Source organism: Ascochyta rabiei, chromosome 1 (assembly GCF_004011695.2).
Source record: "Ascochyta rabiei chromosome 1, complete sequence".
Classification (NCBI taxonomy): Eukaryota; Fungi; Ascomycota; class Dothideomycetes; order Pleosporales; family Didymellaceae; genus Ascochyta; species Ascochyta rabiei.
The window spans coordinates 340,276-359,408 of NC_082405.1; the positions used below are offsets into that span (position 1 = coordinate 340,276).

A 19,133-nucleotide genomic window follows, 5' to 3' on the forward strand; every position below is an offset into this window, starting at 1 on the left:
ATCAAACTAGTTCCCTTTCGTCCATCTCTCTGTTCGACAGCTTTATCGGAACGCACCCATGTTATTCCTTGCGATGATTACTGCCGCATCTTAGAAAGAGCATCAACGCCAGCTTGTGCTAGACATCATCTATAGACAAGAGCTCGCAAATCGTACCATCGTACGGCCCCCAAAGAATCCGAGTCTTGTACAAAGCGTACTCGTGTATCTTTCCTAGTGCATTTGCCTTTTTTTTACTCAACCCTGCCATGCTTACCCCTCACCACGTACCAGTTTGTTCTTTCACACAAATCGCAACAAATATTCTTCCTTCACCACCTTGTCGTTGAACTTGCCCTCGACATTGGACTTCACCGCTATTTCCAACCCGCAAGTTTCATCAATCGCCAGACCATTCAACAGATCTGTCCACAAGAGAAGCGTGAGCGTCAACGAACATTTCTTGACTGTTACTATCTCGCCTCGATGTACGTAGAATCGGATCATGATGGTTGATGACACTGACTATAACTAGGATCTCGACAGCATTGCAAAAGCCCAATCTACTAAAACATAGTTCTGAGATGATTGAATGGGCATGGGACTTGAAACGCTACGGAGAATTTGACACTGATAGAACCATAGGATCTCTTATTTCTTTACGTCAACTGGATGACCAGATCCAGGATACTCTATTCGCTGGTGCTGCGGCAGACGCATCACTTGCTGACGCCTGCGTGGCCATGCATGTAAGGTTTATGGAGTCTCAACTTGATACTTAGTAACGAGATTGCGAAGAAGTGGAGTGTCAATAAAGTAAGCTAACGTTCAGCTCGGGTGAACTACATCTAACTTGTTGACAGTGCTTTCGCTCTCGTATCATTACACCGATATATCACTTCATACAATCGCCTTCTGTCCGCTGCCTAAATCTGCGCAGCCAGTCATGACAGATGATACTCATCTCAAAACTTTGTTCTCGGCGTTGAAGGCAGACAAGCGATTCTTCGATGCTTTACTGTCGTTCCCAGGTTCCAAATATCATCTCATCTCCTTTTCAGAGTGGACACGACTACCATCCGCCATGATGATTGTAACTAAACTATGCATTCCTACCAATGCGTTTTTTTGCAGCGGGCTGGGACGTCAAGCCAGCAGGAGAGTTTGTGCGCCTGGAGACCTCCCTCGAAGCTCTGTGCTATCGGTTCCAGAATCAGACGACATATGACAAGGTCAGGCAGCCGCATTATAACTTCTGGCGGGCTATGCGATATGTGACCTATTTGACGCGAGATTGGTACGTTCGAAAGATCAATCCACAAAGGCGAACACATGCCTCTAATCAAGCCACATCATGCGAAAACACCGCAAATCATTTCCTGGCATTGCCAACGCCTCCGGACGGTCGTACGCGGAACCAATTCGCTGATCTTGCAAATATGGACATTAGCAATGCGGAAGCAGGTTTAGAGGCAGGCCAAGGGGAAGAAAATGACCCTTTTGCTTCTATGAAGTCTGCAAATCTTGATGTGGAACAGTTTCTCGATATGTGATTATGGGGTGATGAATGAGCTTTGGCGGTGGAAGCATGTGCTTCTGGAAATTAATACCTCCATTTCTCCATTTAACTCTCCATCTGTCCGGCGCAGTTGAGAAAATTTAGAAAAGACTGTAATAGTGTTCGCGTTACACACTATCACGTCTCGGGTTGAGATGTCGCGAATAGTTGTCGATCGTCGTCCACCCCGCATGTGTCACCCCACAAACTATGCACGTCCCGAAATGAACACGGCAAGTATTCCCCGATCTGGGAGTGAACCGTCCACTGTCTGTCGGGCCGGTACCAAGTTCTGGGAAGATGAAAAATCGAAGCCAATGACGTGCGTCAAATACTCATTGCGTCTTTGCCTTCACGGGGTATTACAACTGCGCCATGGAGGATCTTGGGATCCCGTCCGCCGTACGACCACGTGTAATTTTGAGATGTAGCAATGATTTTCCTGTTCACAACTAAGTATAAATGTTTCTGCGTCGTGATCTCGAGCTAAGCTTGAGTCATTCGGAACCAGCTCAACACACCCATTTTACGGTCAACCATTATGCGTTTGACTCTTTTGAGCTTCCTTCCAGCCACTCTTGCGTTGCCGGCAATCCTTCAGTCTCGTGCTGACGAGCCTGTTTACTGGCTACTCGCTGGTGACTCTACTACAGCGACAAATGGAGGCTGGGGTGATGCTTTCCTCGCTACTACTGTCGCAGAAGGTTCATCTGGTGTAAACTATGGACACAGCGGCTCAACCACGAAGTCTTTCCGCGCTGGTGGCGACTGGGACAAGGTCATTAACGAAATTGGCTCGAACAAGGAAGACTACCGCGTCTATGTGACTTTGCAGGTACGTGCTCTACTAGCTCGATGCTGCCTACGTATACATCATGCTTACATCTAAAGTGGGGGCATAATGATCAAAAGCCTACAAGTGGCGTCACTATTACCGATTACAAGACTAATCTGGCCACATTCGCCTCCGAAGCCAGCTCAGCAGGTGCAACGCCTATCCTCGTCACTCCTTTGACTCGCCGCACATTCAGCGGTGGAAAAGTCGTCGAGAATCTCGTCAACGAGACAGCAGCCGTCATCGAGGTCGCTGAAGCGAATTCCTTGCACTGGATCAATCTGAACGAGGCCTCCACCAAGTATGTCAATGCAATCGGGTCGGCGGCGGCAGACAAATACAACTTGGCTTCAGGGGACCGCACACATGTCAACGAGTGGGGAGGAGTTGTCTTTGCACGAATCATGAGCGATCTGTTGGTTGGAAAGTACCCAGAAGAGTTCGAAAGTGTGACAAAGAAGAACGAGACATTGACTGCGTTGATCGCTGCGGGTACAGTTGCATAGCTATCCTACATTCTGGGTAACAGAGATAGACCCGCCTTCGAAAGCTTTAAGGTACCCAGTGTTAATTGCCAATCTCGTACAATATATTGAGCACTGCAATACTGGAACGGTCTCAGAAGATGCTGTAAGCCCATTTCTCTGCATATCAAGGGCTTTCCGCTCCAGCATTCGGGACCTTTTTCCAAAGTGCTGAGGCCAGTCTGTTTTGGTATCACTCAGGGTAGCTGGTTGAATGGTGACAAATCGTCTCGTGCAATGAAGCCCGTTCGACATTCTGAGACCCTATACTCATATTCAAGCAGTTAGGGCCAGTTTGGAAGCCGGTGCCCTTAGGTGTAACTTATTGCCCATTAACGATAGGGTCGCCCAAGTATGTTTGGCCTCGTCCGGTCAGGCGCTCGACAGAATTAGCAAACATGAGTTGGTGAAGATTGTGCTCTGTTTCGAACCCGCATATTTCTGTTCCTGTGCTGGTAAGATACAAGCTGAAGGAGGGAGAGGTGTTAAACAGGCGGGTAATAAGATCCTCGAAGGCGGGATCGATTCCAAAATCGGGCATTACTGCTAGATCTCCGAGTGAAATCTGGTGCATGGCAACCTACATGGCGCCGCTTAAGCTGTCCAAATTACATACAACACGCGAGCATGGCACGCCAATCATAATCTCGTTTGTGTCTTTCAGACTCGACAAAGGCGAGAATTTGAGAGTCAAGTCGCACGCTCCGCGTAGGCTCGTCGAACAACTTTGAGTGTAGCTGGAGAAGCTCATGCTCCATTTCGGCGTATACCTGATTACATAAGAGGACAAAACCACAGCAGATCGAAAGGCTTCTTTCATTTGGCAAAGCTCTCGTCTTCGCAGAATTTATATGTAGCAATTTATCTTTCAGACCAAAAACCCAGACGTGCAGTACGAGCAAATCTGAGCATTTTTCACGAGGCATACAGAATGGCATTGCCAGGGAGTCTAAGAAGCAGCGATGGATGCACAGGCGAAGTTCTGCTGGAAGTTCGAGGAAAAGAGAGCGGGTTGTCTCGCCTATGATGGGAGTACAATTTTCGACAGGATCTGAGTGCTTTTCACATTTTCTGATTAGTGCGGTTGTGACTTACCTTCGTAGCGATCTCAACCTGTCTCCAGGGTCAAGAAGTCCTCAAATGAAGGAACCACGTTTGTTCTTTCCACTCCGTCTTGAGGTTCATAGCCAGCGTTTTATGAATCTCATTTGAGCTGGGGTATGATAGGCTATTCGCGTGCAGACCAGGAGTTCTGTCCATGGTAACTCGGCAGGCTATGGCACTGGCACTGGCACCAGAGGCATTCTGCACCGCATTCCTGGGAACCTCAACGATTAGACGAATGTACGTAACGTTGTATTATTAAAGATTAATGTCGCTTGCTCTCTTACACAGGATCGACTGTCGAATCTGACCTCCGCTTGCACTAGCCACCAAAATAGGGCCAGCCCCACTCGCTTAGTCTTATAATCTATCTGGTGCACGGCGATATGTACGCACCCCCCCCCCCCCATATTTGGAACGTTAACTCATTAACACAAACTATGAACGCATCAACAAAAACTATGAATACAGGCAGATGAATGATTGGCTATGTTTTTGTGGTTGTCACGTTTTGCCCTGCATGCTGTCACCCAATCTGTCACTTTCACTGTCAACCAGATGTAGTTAGCCAGTCAGGACCTCTTGAATTTTTATGACGTATTTATGATTGTACTCGTCCAAATCTGTGGAGAGTGCATACATATCGCCGTGCATTATATACACAATAGTTATACTGCCTGCAAGAACAGTCTATGGAGTAGCACACTGTCACAGAACACGGAGTCGCTCTGCTCCTGAAGGGTTTGCAGCTTTAATCGAAAAACGGGTTATCAGGAGTATATGATAGATGTTTTTCAATGCTTATATAGATGGGCGCTGAAGCTCCATTACAGATCCGACCTTGCTTCCTCACCTGCCCAGGCCCTCCGTATCAATTCCCGAATTTTCTCTAGCACGATTGGTCTTGGGTTTGCGTACGGGTTCCGTAATGCATAGTCTGCCGCCTTTTCAACGTCTTCCTCCTTCATACCATAGTCCCTCAAAGCCTTGCCCATACCAAGTCCATCAATAAGCTTATTAAGTCCCCGAACACAGTCTCCATCCGCACCTGGCAGTACATCAATCATATCCCTGCTGGCTTCTGGAATAGCTGGGGCATTATATGCTACAGTGTGAGGCAGCATGATAGTATGCGTCTCTGCATGTGGAAGATTGAATAATCCACCGAGGACATGACAGAGCTTGTGATGTAGAGACATGGTTGTGCTTCCCAGGCACTGGCCGCACAACCATGCGCCGTAGAGTGCTGTGCTTCGGGCGGATAGATTGGCACCATCAGCGACAATGACAGGTAAAGATTTTGCTAACGCATGGATGCCTTCTTTAGCTAGTAGGCGAATAACTGGATTGGTGTCGGGTGCGTACAGCGCTTCTACTGCATGCGCGATAGCATTAATGCCGCTGGTTGCGCTCAAATTCTGCGGCAAGCTAAGTGTGAGGTTCACATCATATATGACGGTATTTGGGAGAATTTTCGGATCGGTTCGCGTGGTTTTCACGCCGTCGACTGTTTCGCCAAGGACGGGTGTCATTTCGCTGCCTGCGTACGTCGTTGGGACACTGATGTGTGGAAGACCAGTGCGGACACTAATAGCTTTCCCTAAGCCTGTGGTACTTCCTCCACCAACAGAAATGACGCAGTCAGCGTGCTTGTCTTCGGCTTGCGCGAGAGCTTGGAGCGTGATCGCGATGGGCGTGTGCATTGTAGCATTTGAGAAGATACCGACAGCGGACGAACCTAGGAGAGTCGTAACTTGTTCGGCTGCATTCACTTGTTGAGGTGTAGATAGAATGAGTGCGGCTTTGCAACCCAGGCGGTCAAGTTCCGCTGAGATATCCGAAAGAGCGCCAGGTTTGAAGACGACACGGCCTGGATTCGAATTATAAATAAAAGAAAACATGTCTGGTGTCCAAGCGAGATTTGAGTGTGAGATATCCAGCTTATCCATGTACGGACGCGACTGATGTCTTATATACCTAGGTACCTGGGTAGCTTCGTAAGCTGGCGGCTACTACCACACTGCCTTGGCGCAAGGGTGGGGTCCGCAGGAATCCCACCCAGGCAGAGTTTGACCCGAGAGACGATCAAGAAAATGTACGTTAGTCACTAGGGCTGCACCTCATATGGTAGATAATTGCATCATCCTGAAAATCACAATTTAGTGGGCAGTCCTTTTTTCTAACTCTTGAATTCACTGTGGAGACGTGATGGAAATGTCAGCATAGCATAAAAGTTTTTCACTGAAAATCGAAACTTTTGAGAGCAAAGTAGATAAACATCTCTCATACTTGCATGAGCATCAGAAAGAATGGTTTTCCAGACAAGCTGTTTGTAATATCCTAAAAGGCTTCAAAAACCAATGAATCCGTTTTCTACTTCAGCCGTTGGGTTCAACTTATGAGTCGCTTCGCGAGTCTTTTCCAATCGAAGTTGTGCAGCCTCTTCTTCAGTGACAAGCACAAAATGATACGTCAGCATCTTCATGCCTTTGTGGGTCCCCGAATAGTGCTGTGCAGTAGTCTCATCTACCTCTCCCAGATCAACCACGAGAGATTCTTTAACACCAAAGACCGCATCCGATGTTTCGTAAGGATCGCCCCTGAGATACAAAGCGGTGATGAGCTTGTCCCACCCTGGCTTCTCGAACATGAAGTGCATGTGGCTTGGCCTCATCGGGTGCCTCTTCAGTACATCAAGTAACTTTCCCACCGGCCCGTCGTGTGGAATGGGATAGGGGACGGGAACAATGCCTTTGAACCAAAATTCTCCATCCTGGTCACTTGTAATGATGCACCGACCATCTGGGCGATCTCGTCCCGCATGCTGCACATCGTACATGCCACTCGAATCTGTCTCCCATATGTCAATCTTGACATCAGAGATTGGATTGCCCTCCTTGTCCTTCACTGTACACACCACCAGCAGAGGCTCGCCGTTTTGGTCATGCGACATATTATCACCGTGCTCCATATGCTCGGCATCGTGTGTGTGGAAAGGTCCCAGTACCGTTCCTTCAGTCGAACCTGCTGGTTTGGGATGGTCGATACTGTCTACCAGCAGGCTTAGTCCGAGGATGTCGCTCAATAAGACGAATTCTTGCCGCACATCAGAGCATATTTGTCCAGTGGCTGTAAGGAACTGTATCGCTTTGAGCCATTCGTCTTGTGATAAGCGTGTTTCGCGGGCGAAATCGTGAAGGTGAACAACAAGGCGTTCCAAAAGGAACCTGAATCGTGGGGAAGGATTTGATGAATTCACCAGATTGACATTCGCCGTGATATTGTCTGTGTTCAGATCCTTGAGTGATGGCTGGGGCACACTGGTCGCTGGGTTTTTCGAACCCATTGTGGATGGTCGGGTAGCAGATGGCAGATTTGTTCGAGCAGGCAGTGTTCAATTGTAGCGAGCAGTCAGAGAATGAGGCTCTTACGATTTGTGCTTGTTACATGATGGCACAAGGTTCTCTTCACTACACTTCGCATGTCATCATTTGTGCGGCCGAGTCCCCACACTCTTCTCTGGAGCCACAACAAAGTACCTTCTGAAGCAGTTTACACTAGCAGACGATATGGTTGGCTAAAGTTACCCACTCCGCCCCACCGGCGCGAATAAGGCATGGGTGGGTACACACCTATCGACTAGTATGCCACCTCAATACACCAGATCAGATTAATCGCCACTGACGTATGTCCACCATCATGTGAACATGATATGAAAACTTTCTGGCAGACCTGAGATGCATCTGAATGCTGGTGCGCTTAGGTACCATGGTGATTTTGCAGGAATCCGCCAAATACCTACGTAGATTACCTAGGTACCTAGATACTCCCTTGCACCATCATACCTAGAAAGAGGACATGCGCAAACAGGCCGACCGACGACCATCAAAATTTGAGTATGATGCCATGGAAACAAAAGTATATTGCTGCACTACTGTCGGACTATCGAACACATAGGCCTCTAATCTTGCCATGTGATTGTCTTGGTCCTGGCCCACTCTTGCAGCCCTGGCAATCCGTTGAAACGACCGAAACCGCTACTCTTGAAGCCTCCGTGTGGCAAAGCTGTTTTTGGTCATGAATCGTCATGGCATTGATGTGGACAGCTCCAGCTTCGATACGCTTGGCTATCTTGAACGCCCTGCGAAGATCTCGAGTGAACACTGCACTAGTCAGCCCATACCCTGTGTCGTTCGAAAGCTCGATTGCCGCATCGTCAGAATCCACCGAGTAAAGCGCTGCTGTAGGACCAAACAATTCCGTCAAAAACACTTCCATCCCGCGCTGGACATTTTCGACAACCACAGGACGCATTTTTGTTTTCGAGAGTACTTCCCCATTGTTGTCCCCAAGCACTAGTCGCGCGCCCTTCGACAATGCATCATCAACAAGCTTGCGATATTTCTCAACAGCGGCCTGGTTGAACAGTTGCGGTATGTTGCTCTCACCGAAGATTCTGTTCACAGCAGCTCGCAAAGCTACACGAAAATCGTCGATGACGGAAGCGTGCACTAAGCTACGCTCCGTGACCATACACACCTGGCCTGCATGCAGAAATGCGCCGAGACAGCATTAAACTGCAGCAAGACCAAGGTCTGCATCTTCACAAATAATTGCCGATGCTTTGCCGCCGAGTTCCAGAACCAATGGTTTGAGATGCTTTCCCGCAAGTGAAGCGATGATTGAGCCAACAGCTGTTAATCCTGTGAAGTTGATCTTCTTAATCATTGGGTTTGAGATCAGAGCATTGGTGATTTTGGAAGCATCTTGCGTACGATGATAAAGCGTATTCAGACAGCCGGCAGGCAAGCCAGCAGCATGAAGTAGTGAGGCAATACCCCACTTGCAGATTCCTGTTAGCTTTCCTCCAGAGTTGAACAACGCGTGAGCTTACATAGGTCGCCGGTGCAGCTTCGGGTCCTTTTAGGATGAGTGTGTTGCCCCTGTTTTGTGTTAGATCCATGGACAGAAGACTTTAAACAGGACATGAATTTACATTGCAAGTGGCTGCAAACAGGCGCGGATGCCCAGTATATTTGGTGTGTTCCATGGTGCTATGCCTAGAACGACGCCGAATGGCTCGTTCAAGACTGCACTACTGCCTCCCTCAGCCGAAACTATGGGCATTTTGCCTGTGCTAGCAATCTGGATCAGACCTGCTACATCTTTACACGCTTGATACGCTGCTTCATGTTCAACGTTGAACATGGCGTCTGATGCTCTTGTCTCGGTAAGGCTGTAATTCCGCAATTCGTCCTTCCTTCTCTTGTACTCATCGGCAGCTCTCAGGAATATGTCTCTTCTGATATGCGGCTTAGTTTGCGACCATGTCAAAAAGGCCTTCTGCGCCGACTGTATTTCAAGAGAGACATCGTCCTCGTTTGCGGAAGAACATGAGTATAACTTCGATTGGTTAAGTGGAGAGTAAACGTCAAAAGTGTCAGCTGTGACAACCTCTTTACCGTCCAGCCAGATAGGTATAGTGGACTTCCCGTCGAACGCCGCAGAGGAGTTTGTCGACTCTTTTGCGAGAGAAACCTTTGAAGTATGCTGGAGGGACAAGACCTTGAGAACAATGGGAACAAGCTCAGGCAAGGTGTAGTATTGATGCGACTCAGCGTACGTAGCATTCCACATGATAAACGCTCGCCATTATTCCTGGTGTACTAAACGGGCTTAGTGTGGGTGGGGCTGACAACAATCCCTATGCTGCAGCCCTTGCCCCATCTCTTTCACGGTGGCTCATCATGCGATGACTAAGCAAGTACGTATAACAAGCTCTTAGCTGTCTTCCTGGGGTCTATACAACCTACGTTTTGAACTTGATAAAATGCCCTTAAACATTATAATTGTTGGCGCAGGGCTGGGTGGCTTGGCCGCCGCAATTTCCGTGAAGCAGGAAAAGCCTGACCACCGGGTGCAGGTTATAGAGTCTGCACCAGCATTAGCGGAGGTAATTTTACCCAATAGGGCGCAAAAATAGATGCTGATTCATTTCCCAGGTTGGAGCGGGTCTTCAGGTCACCCCGAATGCTACTAGATTGCTGAAAAGATGGGGCCTTATGCGTAGCCTGGAGAAGCTGGCTTCGAGTCCACAAGAATTCACCATACACCGCTACAGCGATGGTGCTCTGATTGGAAAACGAGACAACTTCGGCGAAGAAATGCTGGCAAAATATAAAAGTCCATTCTGGGATATGCATCGAGCAGATCTCCAGATCGGAATGTACGAACGTGCAAGAGAGCTTGGGGTGGAGTTCAGATTTGGCGCACTGGTTAAATCAACCGAGTTGGAGACTCCTTCTGTTACGCTTTCAAACGGAGACTGCGTCGAGGGTGATATAATTATTGCAGCTGATGGTAAGCTAGTATCCATGGTCGTAGATGGACTTTGCGCTGATTTAAACATGCCTCTGGTCGCAGTGTCGCAGTGCCTTTTTAGGGTGCCCTTCGCCTCCTATTCCCACTGGAGACCTCGCATACCGCGTCATCCTCCGTGTAGAGGAAATTGAAAATGACGAACTGCGTCGTTACTTTGAGACACCAAGAGTCGTGTTATGGGCTGGGCCGGATTGTCATGCCATCTGCTATCCACTGAAGGGGGGCTCGCTAATCAACATTGTACTCCTGGTTCCCGATACCCTTCCAGAAGGTGTGGCCAGGGCAGCAGGCGGCCTCGACGAAATGCTTGAAATCTTCCAAGACTGGGATCCACGGTATGACATGCCAACTTCAGATATCTAGATTACTAACATGGCCAGGCTCAAATCCTTACTCACCATGGTTCCTAAAGTTGAAAAGTGGAAACTAATGCACCGTGAGACTCTGGAAACCCAACAACAAAGCGTTTTGTTTACTGATACTGTGAACCTTAGTCGACGAATTGCAGCATTGGTCCAACGCAGAAGCGACTATAGCATTCCTCGGCGATGCTTGTCATCCAATGTTGCCATACCTTGCCCAAGGTGCTGGTTCATCATTGGAAGATGGGGCAGCGCTGGGTGTATTGTTGTCAAGGGCCGATCATCGTCAAGACCTGCCTGAGATTCTTAAACTGTATGAACAGTTGAGGAAGCCCCGCAGCTCTGCACTTCAGAAACGGAGTATGATCCAGGTATTCAGCTTTTGTCCGTTACGATGTGCCGTCCGTCCACTAATAGAGAGAAGAGGCACATCAATCACCTGCCTGACGGGCCTGAACAACGAGCAAGGGACGATTTACTGAATCAACAGCTAGAGGAGCCCTTGCCCGGTTACCCATTTTATTGGTGAGGATCATTGTGAAGAATAAAAAACAGTCGGCTAATTCATCCAAGGCTAGATCCCACACAGCAGAGTATCGTGTATGGATATGATGTGTATGAAGAAGTAAACCTCACCTGCATGCTTGATTCACGATGCGGTAGAGAATGGCATTGCTAACCTACGATAGCTTGACAAGTTGAAAATCGCTGCTACTAGCCACAATCACAATGATAGAGCTACGCGAAAGCACTCCAAGGTATAGATAGACTTTCTGTTTGTTTCTTGCAGCAAAGTACTCAAACAGCTTCGAATGTGTACGAAGGATGGGGCACGAAGATTCAGCCATATTGCCGTATAGTTTTAGCAAAGACATCGTAATATCGTAGACACTTTGCGAAAACACAATAAATGAATCAGAAAGCAAAGCATGCATTGACTGATGAGATCTGTCAATTTACGTGCTCTTGTGTGTCTCAGCATGCAAATACAACAGCACGATATCAGTGTCGCACATTCATACCTACCTAGAAACTGTCAGGACACGGCTCTGCCCCCCGTGCCAAGTATGAAAAAAAGTATCAATGCTCACTTAGATGGTAAGCACATGGCCAGAACAGTACTTATTGCCATACCAGGTCAGAGGTGGACACTGCCACATGCCGATGACTGAGAGTCATTGCCAGAGCCTGACAGAAACCTAAATACGTATGCTACTTTAGACCTATCGCCATGCGCTTTATATCCGGACTTGCATCCTTTTTCGCAATTGTATGCATGTAAGTAGCCACCCAAATTAGTCATCATCAAATCAAGCGATTGCCTATCCCTGTGGTTTCCAGGATACTAGACAGGCATTTTTTGGTGCTCTAGACACCGAACATGTTCAGTACAGCTTAAGACTGGATTTTTCTGCTTCTATCTGCTTATAAGATGTAATTATAGTGTGCTAGCCACCTAGAGAATACTCCTTCACTCTTGGCACTTAACAGGTACCCTTTCAACCTCTGTGTAAGGCAGACTTCACAAGCATAAAAGTAGCGATCTGGTGAACTGATAGATTCGAAAGTAGAGTGAACAAAATAGCAGACCGCGAGCTACAGGAGGGCGGAGAGAGAGACCTACTTATAGTAGTAAGGCCTGTGCTCTCTGCAAGTGAAAGTGAAGGCAAGTGAAGGAAGGTTCTACTAGGGTTGATAGAATCTGCTAGTAGGTTGTAACACATACTAGTAGGTTACCATCTTACCTTAGCAGAAGTCCTGACACTCTGACTACCTACACTACAGCCTTAACTATACTAGATTCACGCAATTGAGCCATAATTTACCCACGCATAGATAATTCTGCTATGTAGTGGAGGGCGTGCAGAGGGTGAGGAAGAGCATGGATGGAGGTTTACTAAGTAATTACTATTTTTATAAGAAGGAATTATTAACTTTTCTTTATTTATTAGAAATAGTAGCTATAGTATATTAATAAACCTTTTAATCTCTATATAAGAATATAACTTTCTTTATTTTACTAAGTAATCACTAAGTAATCACTATTTTGCCAAGAAATAGTAATTACTAAATAATAATTACTATTTCTAAAGTGTTACTTTACCATTTATTTTTACTATATAGTAATTACTATTTTACTATTTCCCCCATCCATGAGGAAGAGGATGAGGTAGGGATAGAGCAGGAATGAGGCAGGGGTGGCCCCGCATTTACCCCGCATTTACCCCAAATTGATCTGGAATAGGTAATTTGTGCTTGGCTCTGGACACCGGCCAATCTCCTCAGGGTATGGTAGTCAAGCACATCCTCAAAGTTTGTATATGGTGTCATTTGTGACAATTCTGTAATGCGCTTGGAAGCTTACACCACTTGTAGCAGGCCATTTGTCACGAACGTAGTAAGGGAGATTTTGGTTTGTTTTGAGAGCGTTCGGGCCTCTCTGCCATTGTTCTTTGGATGGGGACCTACAAGAGGCTGGGGTGCCAAGATCCGCCCTCAAGGTGGCACACTGCAAGCCTCGGTGGCTACCCCAGAAACTCTTGTATAATTCCCGGCATGTCTGCTATCATATGCAAGACAATTATCTTATCTGCAAATAGAGGCACAACTCACCAACACACATCATGCTTCATCTTCTCCCATCAGGACTTCTGGGCTTCGGTCAAGGAGCTGCATTCCTCGGTATTTGTTTGACCTCATACTGGATTATTCCCTTCCTCCACGGTCTTACGATTTCTTCTACAAGGAATGTTCCTGGACCGTTTCTGGCCAGATTCACGCGATGGTACGAATATTTTGCCCTCTTACGCGGGAAATCCCATGTCGAATACATGCAGTTACACGACAAATTTGGTACGTAAGCCCTTCAGCTTGCCGCTTGACGAAGTCCGGCTAAACAGAATGTCACAGGAGCTGTGTTACGCATTGGTCCAAATCGCTATAGCTTCAGCGATCCCAGTGATGTGAAGATTATATACGAGCTGGGTTCCAAATTCACCAAGACAGAGTATTACCATCCATTACTGGCGCCCAACCCAGACGATCAAAACATCTTCGCAATAAGAGATCCAGCTTTCCATAAAATGCGGCGCAGGAAAATTGCCAATTTGTACAGCATGTCCACGATCGTTTCTTACGAGGGCGCGGTCGACCGGATGAACAAAATCTGCATGGACAAACTCAAGAAGTATGCGATTGAAGACCGCGAGCTTTCTCTGCCCGACTTTTTGCAGTGGTATGCATTTGATGTGATTGGTGATATTACGGTAGGTTCCGATATTCACGCTGCTTATCTACAAGACTTACCAGATCAGTTCAATGAGTCGTTTCGAATGATGGAAAACGAAGGGGATGTTACCGGAATGATCAGCGGTGTACATATGGCCAACAATTACCTGGCTCATGCTGGAATCATCCCTGACGTGCATCCATGGGTCATGCGCCTTCAGAGTTTGATTGGAAACAAAGGAGCCGCGATGTTCCTCGATTTTACGTTTCGCCAGATCAACAAGTACCGTGCATCGAATACAAAGGACACAGTAACGGTCGGATCTGATAGTTTCCTTGGAAAGCTCATCTACTTACAGAAAGAGGGCAAGGTGAGTATGTCTAATATCCTGGACGCTTGTGGCAGTAACATCGGGGCCGGTTCAGATACCACTGCAATCGGCCTTAGCTCGATCATCTACTACCTTTACAACAATGCCGATGTATTAGCCAAGCTTAGAGAGGAGATCGATAAAATGGCGCAGCAAGGACTCATATCGGATCCAATAACCTTCCAGGAAGCTCAATCGATGCCGTATCTACAAGCGGTTATCAAAGAGAGTCTCCGTCTCCATCCAGCTGTTGGAACTATACTCCCTCGCAAAGTTCCTGAAGGAGGTGCAACACTAGCTGGAACCTTTTTCCCAGAAGGGGTACGTCGAACCCAAAAGTTTTAAGGACTTGTTTTGTACTGACAAGCTTGATGTAGACCGACGTTGGAGCAAATGCATGGGTGCTGCACTACAGCAAGGACATCTATGGCGATGATGCTGCGAGTTACAAGCCTGAGAGATGGCTGGAACCTAAGGGAACCAATGATTTACGTGAAACCATGATGTTCGCAGTGAGTTTAAACGGTTCAAACGGAAACGTCTACTGCTGACTCAATTTCTAGTTCGGTGCAGGATCACGAGCATGTATCGGGAAGAACATAAGCCTCTTGGAGATGACAAAGCTTCTGCCTCAGATTGTTCGCAAATTCGATTTTGTTTTCGACAATTCCAGTCCTCCTGAAACGTATTGCGCCTGGTTTGTATACCTGAAATACAATGTGCAGGTCAAGGTTAGGGCAATATCCTAAAGAACTCGAGAGAGCCCTCAACAAGTGGAAGAGAATAAGAACATACACTACGGTGTGTCTGAACAGATCTAGCATTCTCGAGTATACTGCGGAGTATGCGTAAACCGTTCGCAGCTCATGTCATTTTTCTCCTTACCAAGCCATGTACAAGTAGAAATACTCTCTTCCATAGCTTTCAGCAATGACAGGGCAGAAAAGAGAGCTACTTGGTTATCTCCACAAACCCAAAGCCTGCAATCTTGCTCCTGTGAAACCCAAGCAATTCATGTCTCAGATCTTGGTACTATAGTGGTGATGAGGTGTCTGACCCTCAAGCAAAAGCCACGGAAGGTTGAGTTGGTTTGAAATCTTCATTCATGCTACCAACCCTCAGGCATGTAGCATTATGCTACAAGTATAGCCCTATGCTTGCTTATGAACAAGCTGCGTTATGAACTTTCAAGCAAATCAGGTCTAGACAGATCAGGAAACTAGCAACAGTGTAGAGCGGTGGCCTCCCAATTTACTGCCCAGGTGGCAACCTGTCATTGCCGGACATGTAAGTGGGTGACATACAATTTATTACATCCTGGCAGAGTAGATGATAGACTTCAAACTGCCCAGTCGTATGTTTGACAGTTTGAACGTATCGATTTCAGAGCAGAAGCAGGACTATCGGACGTGACATGACCTTGTTTCTCATTCGTTATGATGCGCGTTGTTCAATCTAAAAAATCAAAGCTCCACCAGCAACAGGAATATAAAGACCATTCAGCCAAGCTGCCTCCTTCTCGCAAAGCATTGCCACCGTCCACGCGACTTCAGCAGGTGTAGCTATGCGCGGAGCGACCGGTGTTGCATCAATAATTGGCTGCAAAAAGTCTCTCAAGGACTGTGGCGCAGCATAAAAGGCGTCCGTTCCAACAATACCTGGAGCGACACCGTTTACAGTGCATCCATATTTCCTGGGTAGTTCTACAGCCCAGCATTGAGTATAACTTTCCGTCATACCTTTTGAACCGGCGTAAATGCTGCTATCGGATCCTGGCGCTCTCGACACACCGCTTCCAATATTGATGATACGGGACTCGCCATAAGAAAGGTGTTTTAGAGCAGCCCTCGTCAATAAAAAGGTTCCTCTCCCATTCGTATGCACAACCTCGTGCCAGGATGCTTCGATGCTCGCCTCGTCAGGATGATCTAAGCTCATCGGTCGATTAATACCAGCACAGTTTATCAGTATGTCGATTTTCCCGAACGCTTCTGCTGTTTTATCGGCTAAGATACGTGGCCCCTCCATGGTTGACATATCTGCCTCGACTATGATGGCTTTGGTATCCCGGCCAAGTCGTTTGGCGACATTTTCGGCATTTGTCTTCTCGCTTGGATAAGGGTAGTTGATAGCAACAGATGCTCCGCGCTGAGCCAGTTCATGAACAATGGCTGCTCCCAATCCAGCTGAGGATCCACTGACTACTGCAACCTTGCCTGTCAGGCTTTTGCTGGGTGTGGTCATGTCGTGAAGAAGAGGGGGCAATTCTCTATGTTACAATCAGTTTGTATAAAACAAAATCTTTCCAACTAAAACCTACAGATGAGTGAAACTGAGTCCTGTTGTTGATGAGATTTCGAGTGGTTACTGAGATAGCCTTTATCAAAGCGGACCATGCACTACGAATTTCAACTTCTATGCGATTAGCTACCGGTGATCCACAGGACAGTTTTGAACAGCATATGTGACCGTGCTCACACGAACATCTCTCTTTGACAGTGCTGTGGTTATTTTCGTGATCTGCTCCCTCAGTGGCGCTTTTCCCTCAAGCTGCCGCGCATTGCCACCTCCACAGTGGCGCCACCCTACCCCGCTTCAGCGAAACACGCCTTGGTGGACAAAGAGCCACCCAGTTTTCACTCATAGACCGCTCCGAGAATCGTCCGCAGAATATTTGGAAACTGGGATCAAGCCGGAGTATTCTCTATCTCGGGGGCGTACCACCTCACCCCACCCGACGCGACACGCGGCCCGTGCTCATCACCCTCTCACCATCTCCGTTCACATACTCAGCACGCCTGCATATCAACTCCAAGTCTTTCTCCACCATTTCATTAACAAGATGGCTTCAGAAATACTATCGTTACCATTCGCGTTTGGTGCTATTTTACTCTACACACTCTATCGCATCTTCTGTTACATTCAGTTCCACTCAAAATATCGCTTTCCAAACCATGTATCCGGTCGGCTCCCACTCCTTGGTAACATGCTACAGATACCTAAACATCCCTCTGACCAACGTCCTTATTTTGCTAGTTTGGCAAGGAAGTATGGAGAGATGTGAGTATCCACGGGCAATGTGCGCGCACACCGATTGCTAATAGCGCTTTGAGGTTTACGCTTAAACTGGGATCTCAGTACTGGGTTTTCCTCAACTCGCACCGAGTTGTAGGAGAGCTTCTCGACAAGCGAGGCGCCCTTTATGTTTCACGGCCAAGTTTGCCAATGGTTGGGGATGTCGCTTCCGGCGGCAAACGAGTGGTCTTCCTACCATACGGTGAGACCTGGAAATGGCAAAGAAAAGTCATTCATGAGATATTGGGCCCTGCAGAGAAATCCGTATATGGTCCGTTCCAAGACGTCGAATCTCGGGCACTTCTTCATGGGTATCTTACCCAGCCCGACGACTGGCATCTCAGCAATGCACAATACAGCAGTTCCGTCATCATGAGCATGGTTTTTGGCCGGCGGACTACTCTGAACGATGAGACTACGAGTAGAATCGTCGCCGTTAACGATGAGTTAACAAAGGCTTTCGAACCTGGATCTAACCTCATTGACGCCTTTCCAATACTCGGGCAAATACCATTTGCAAAAAGCTTGCAGCCGTGGAGGTGGTGGGGCGATAACTTATACAAAACGGCTTTGAGGTAATCATTTGCGCAAACATTCTTCGACCAAATGCTGACAGCCTACTATAGAAATTTCAACAGTGAATTTGACCACCTTGTGGAGCGACAGAAGAGCGGAAAAGTTCCAAAGTGTTTCGCTTCCGAGTTTTTGAGGCTGGGTAGAGACAAAAACGTCAGCCATGAAGACATGGTATTCCTCTTTGGCTCTCTGATAGAAGCCGGCTCGGATACAACACGCGTGTCATTAAATCAGCTTGCTGCTGCCGCAGCACTATTCCCGGACTGGGTCGCGCGCGCGCGAGAGGACTTGGACAAGATTTGCGGCTCGAATGCCGAGCGGCTGCCTAATGCTGATGACGCCCCCGACTTACCGTATATCAAAGCAGCAGCCAAGGAAACTGTACGGTGGAAGTGAGTATTTGACGATCTCTATTTTGATGCTACATGACTGACAGCAATGAAGTCCATCGTTCGGTGAAATCGCGCACTCACTAACCAAAGATGATGAGTTCGAAGGCTATCGATTCCCCGCAGGCACAACATTCTCGTGGAATCATTGGGGGATCCACAATGACCCCAGTGAATATCCAGAGCCCGAAAGATTTTGGCCGGACCGATTCCTCAACAAAGACATTGATAAGCCAATTAAAGGTCATTTAGGTTTTGGCACAGGTATGTTATCCTTGCCTGGTCTTTCCGTTAAATTTCGTTGATTAATAATAACTGGCTGCACAGGCCGCCGAGTGTGTCCTGGATGGCACGTGGCTAGTAATAGCCTTTTCCTTGGTATTGCACGCATTGTGTATTGTTTCGACTTTCAGACCGTTCCAGGAGAGCCTATTCCTGTTGGGAAGCCGTTCTCCATAGGGATGAGTAAACCATACCAGGTCAAGGTCGTAGTCAGGAGCCCAGCGCATGCTGAGTTGATCAAAAGGGAATGTGCCTCGGCAGTTTAGCAAGGTTTAACACTAGGTTCAACTAGTGCCGCCCAAAAAGCAGATCACTCCTTTGTGTTGGTAGCTCTGACTCAAGTATAAGTTAGCAGCGTTGTACTGAAACAAGAGTCTTGGTTACTATACTTGTTGTCATGTATTAGTTGTTCGTCTATCATAAGGCGTGTAGTCAATGTATTTGGTTCGTAGCCCCATCATAGAATGAA

The 19,133-nt window shown here is 47.4% G+C and overlaps 8 protein-coding genes across 8 annotated transcripts, besides 6 other annotated features; 4 read left to right on the top strand and 4 right to left on the bottom strand.

Moving 5' to 3' along the window:
* Positions 1–2,078: 2,078 nt before the first annotated feature.
* On the top strand, positions 2,079–2,878 carry EKO05_0000092 (uncharacterized protein; the record flags this gene model as incomplete). The annotated part of the gene is made up of 2 exons (XM_038936731.1): positions 2,079–2,372; positions 2,429–2,878. The coding sequence occupies 2 exons, from the start codon at positions 2,079–2,081 to the stop codon at positions 2,876–2,878; spliced, it is 744 nt and encodes a 247-aa protein (XP_038802626.1).
* A 1,949-nt stretch (positions 2,879–4,827) lies between these two features.
* On the bottom strand, positions 4,828–5,949 carry EKO05_0000093 (uncharacterized protein; the record flags this gene model as incomplete). The annotated part of the gene is made up of 1 exon (XM_038944613.1): positions 4,828–5,949. One exon carries the CDS (start codon positions 5,947–5,949, stop codon positions 4,828–4,830), a length of 1,122 nt encoding a protein of 373 aa, XP_038802627.1.
* A 401-nt stretch (positions 5,950–6,350) lies between these two features.
* On the bottom strand, positions 6,351–7,346 carry EKO05_0000094 (uncharacterized protein; the record flags this gene model as incomplete). The annotated part of the gene is made up of 1 exon (XM_038944614.1): positions 6,351–7,346. One exon carries the CDS (start codon positions 7,344–7,346, stop codon positions 6,351–6,353), a length of 996 nt encoding a protein of 331 aa, XP_038802628.1.
* Positions 7,347–8,572: 1,226 nt separating this feature from the next.
* On the bottom strand, positions 8,573–9,637 carry EKO05_0000095 (uncharacterized protein; the record flags this gene model as incomplete). Its single annotated transcript, XM_038936924.1, has 3 exons — positions 8,573–8,842; positions 8,895–8,943; positions 8,997–9,637. 3 exons carry the CDS (start codon positions 9,635–9,637, stop codon positions 8,573–8,575), a joined length of 960 nt encoding a protein of 319 aa, XP_038802629.1.
* A 193-nt stretch (positions 9,638–9,830) lies between these two features.
* EKO05_0000096 (Salicylate 1-monooxygenase) lies at positions 9,831–11,507 on the top strand (the record flags this gene model as incomplete). Its single annotated transcript, XM_059635377.1, has 8 exons — positions 9,831–9,953; positions 10,003–10,360; positions 10,410–10,716; positions 10,762–10,817; positions 10,876–11,114; positions 11,168–11,268; positions 11,317–11,368; positions 11,433–11,507. The coding sequence occupies 8 exons, from the start codon at positions 9,831–9,833 to the stop codon at positions 11,505–11,507; spliced, it is 1,311 nt and encodes a 436-aa protein (XP_059491360.1).
* Positions 11,508–11,781: 274 nt separating this feature from the next.
* Positions 11,782–11,920: a dispersed repeat.
* A 332-nt stretch (positions 11,921–12,252) lies between these two features.
* Positions 12,253–12,508: a dispersed repeat.
* A 258-nt stretch (positions 12,509–12,766) lies between these two features.
* Positions 12,767–12,776: an inverted repeat.
* Positions 12,767–12,874: a mobile genetic element.
* Positions 12,865–12,874: an inverted repeat.
* A 22-nt stretch (positions 12,875–12,896) lies between these two features.
* Positions 12,897–12,936: a tandem repeat.
* A 431-nt stretch (positions 12,937–13,367) lies between these two features.
* EKO05_0000097 (uncharacterized protein) lies at positions 13,368–15,091 on the top strand (the record flags this gene model as incomplete). The annotated part of the gene is made up of 5 exons (XM_059635378.1): positions 13,368–13,596; positions 13,654–14,009; positions 14,058–14,663; positions 14,720–14,854; positions 14,906–15,091. The coding sequence occupies 5 exons, from the start codon at positions 13,368–13,370 to the stop codon at positions 15,089–15,091; spliced, it is 1,512 nt and encodes a 503-aa protein (XP_059491361.1).
* Positions 15,092–15,797: 706 nt separating this feature from the next.
* On the bottom strand, positions 15,798–16,586 carry EKO05_0000098 (uncharacterized protein; the record flags this gene model as incomplete). Its single annotated transcript, XM_038944615.1, has 1 exon — positions 15,798–16,586. One exon carries the CDS (start codon positions 16,584–16,586, stop codon positions 15,798–15,800), a length of 789 nt encoding a protein of 262 aa, XP_038802632.1.
* Positions 16,587–17,184: 598 nt separating this feature from the next.
* EKO05_0000099 (uncharacterized protein) lies at positions 17,185–18,930 on the top strand (the record flags this gene model as incomplete). The annotated part of the gene is made up of 5 exons (XM_038936838.1): positions 17,185–17,402; positions 17,456–17,992; positions 18,044–18,385; positions 18,438–18,646; positions 18,710–18,930. The coding sequence occupies 5 exons, from the start codon at positions 17,185–17,187 to the stop codon at positions 18,928–18,930; spliced, it is 1,527 nt and encodes a 508-aa protein (XP_038802633.1).
* Between the last annotated feature and the right edge of the window lie 203 nt (positions 18,931–19,133).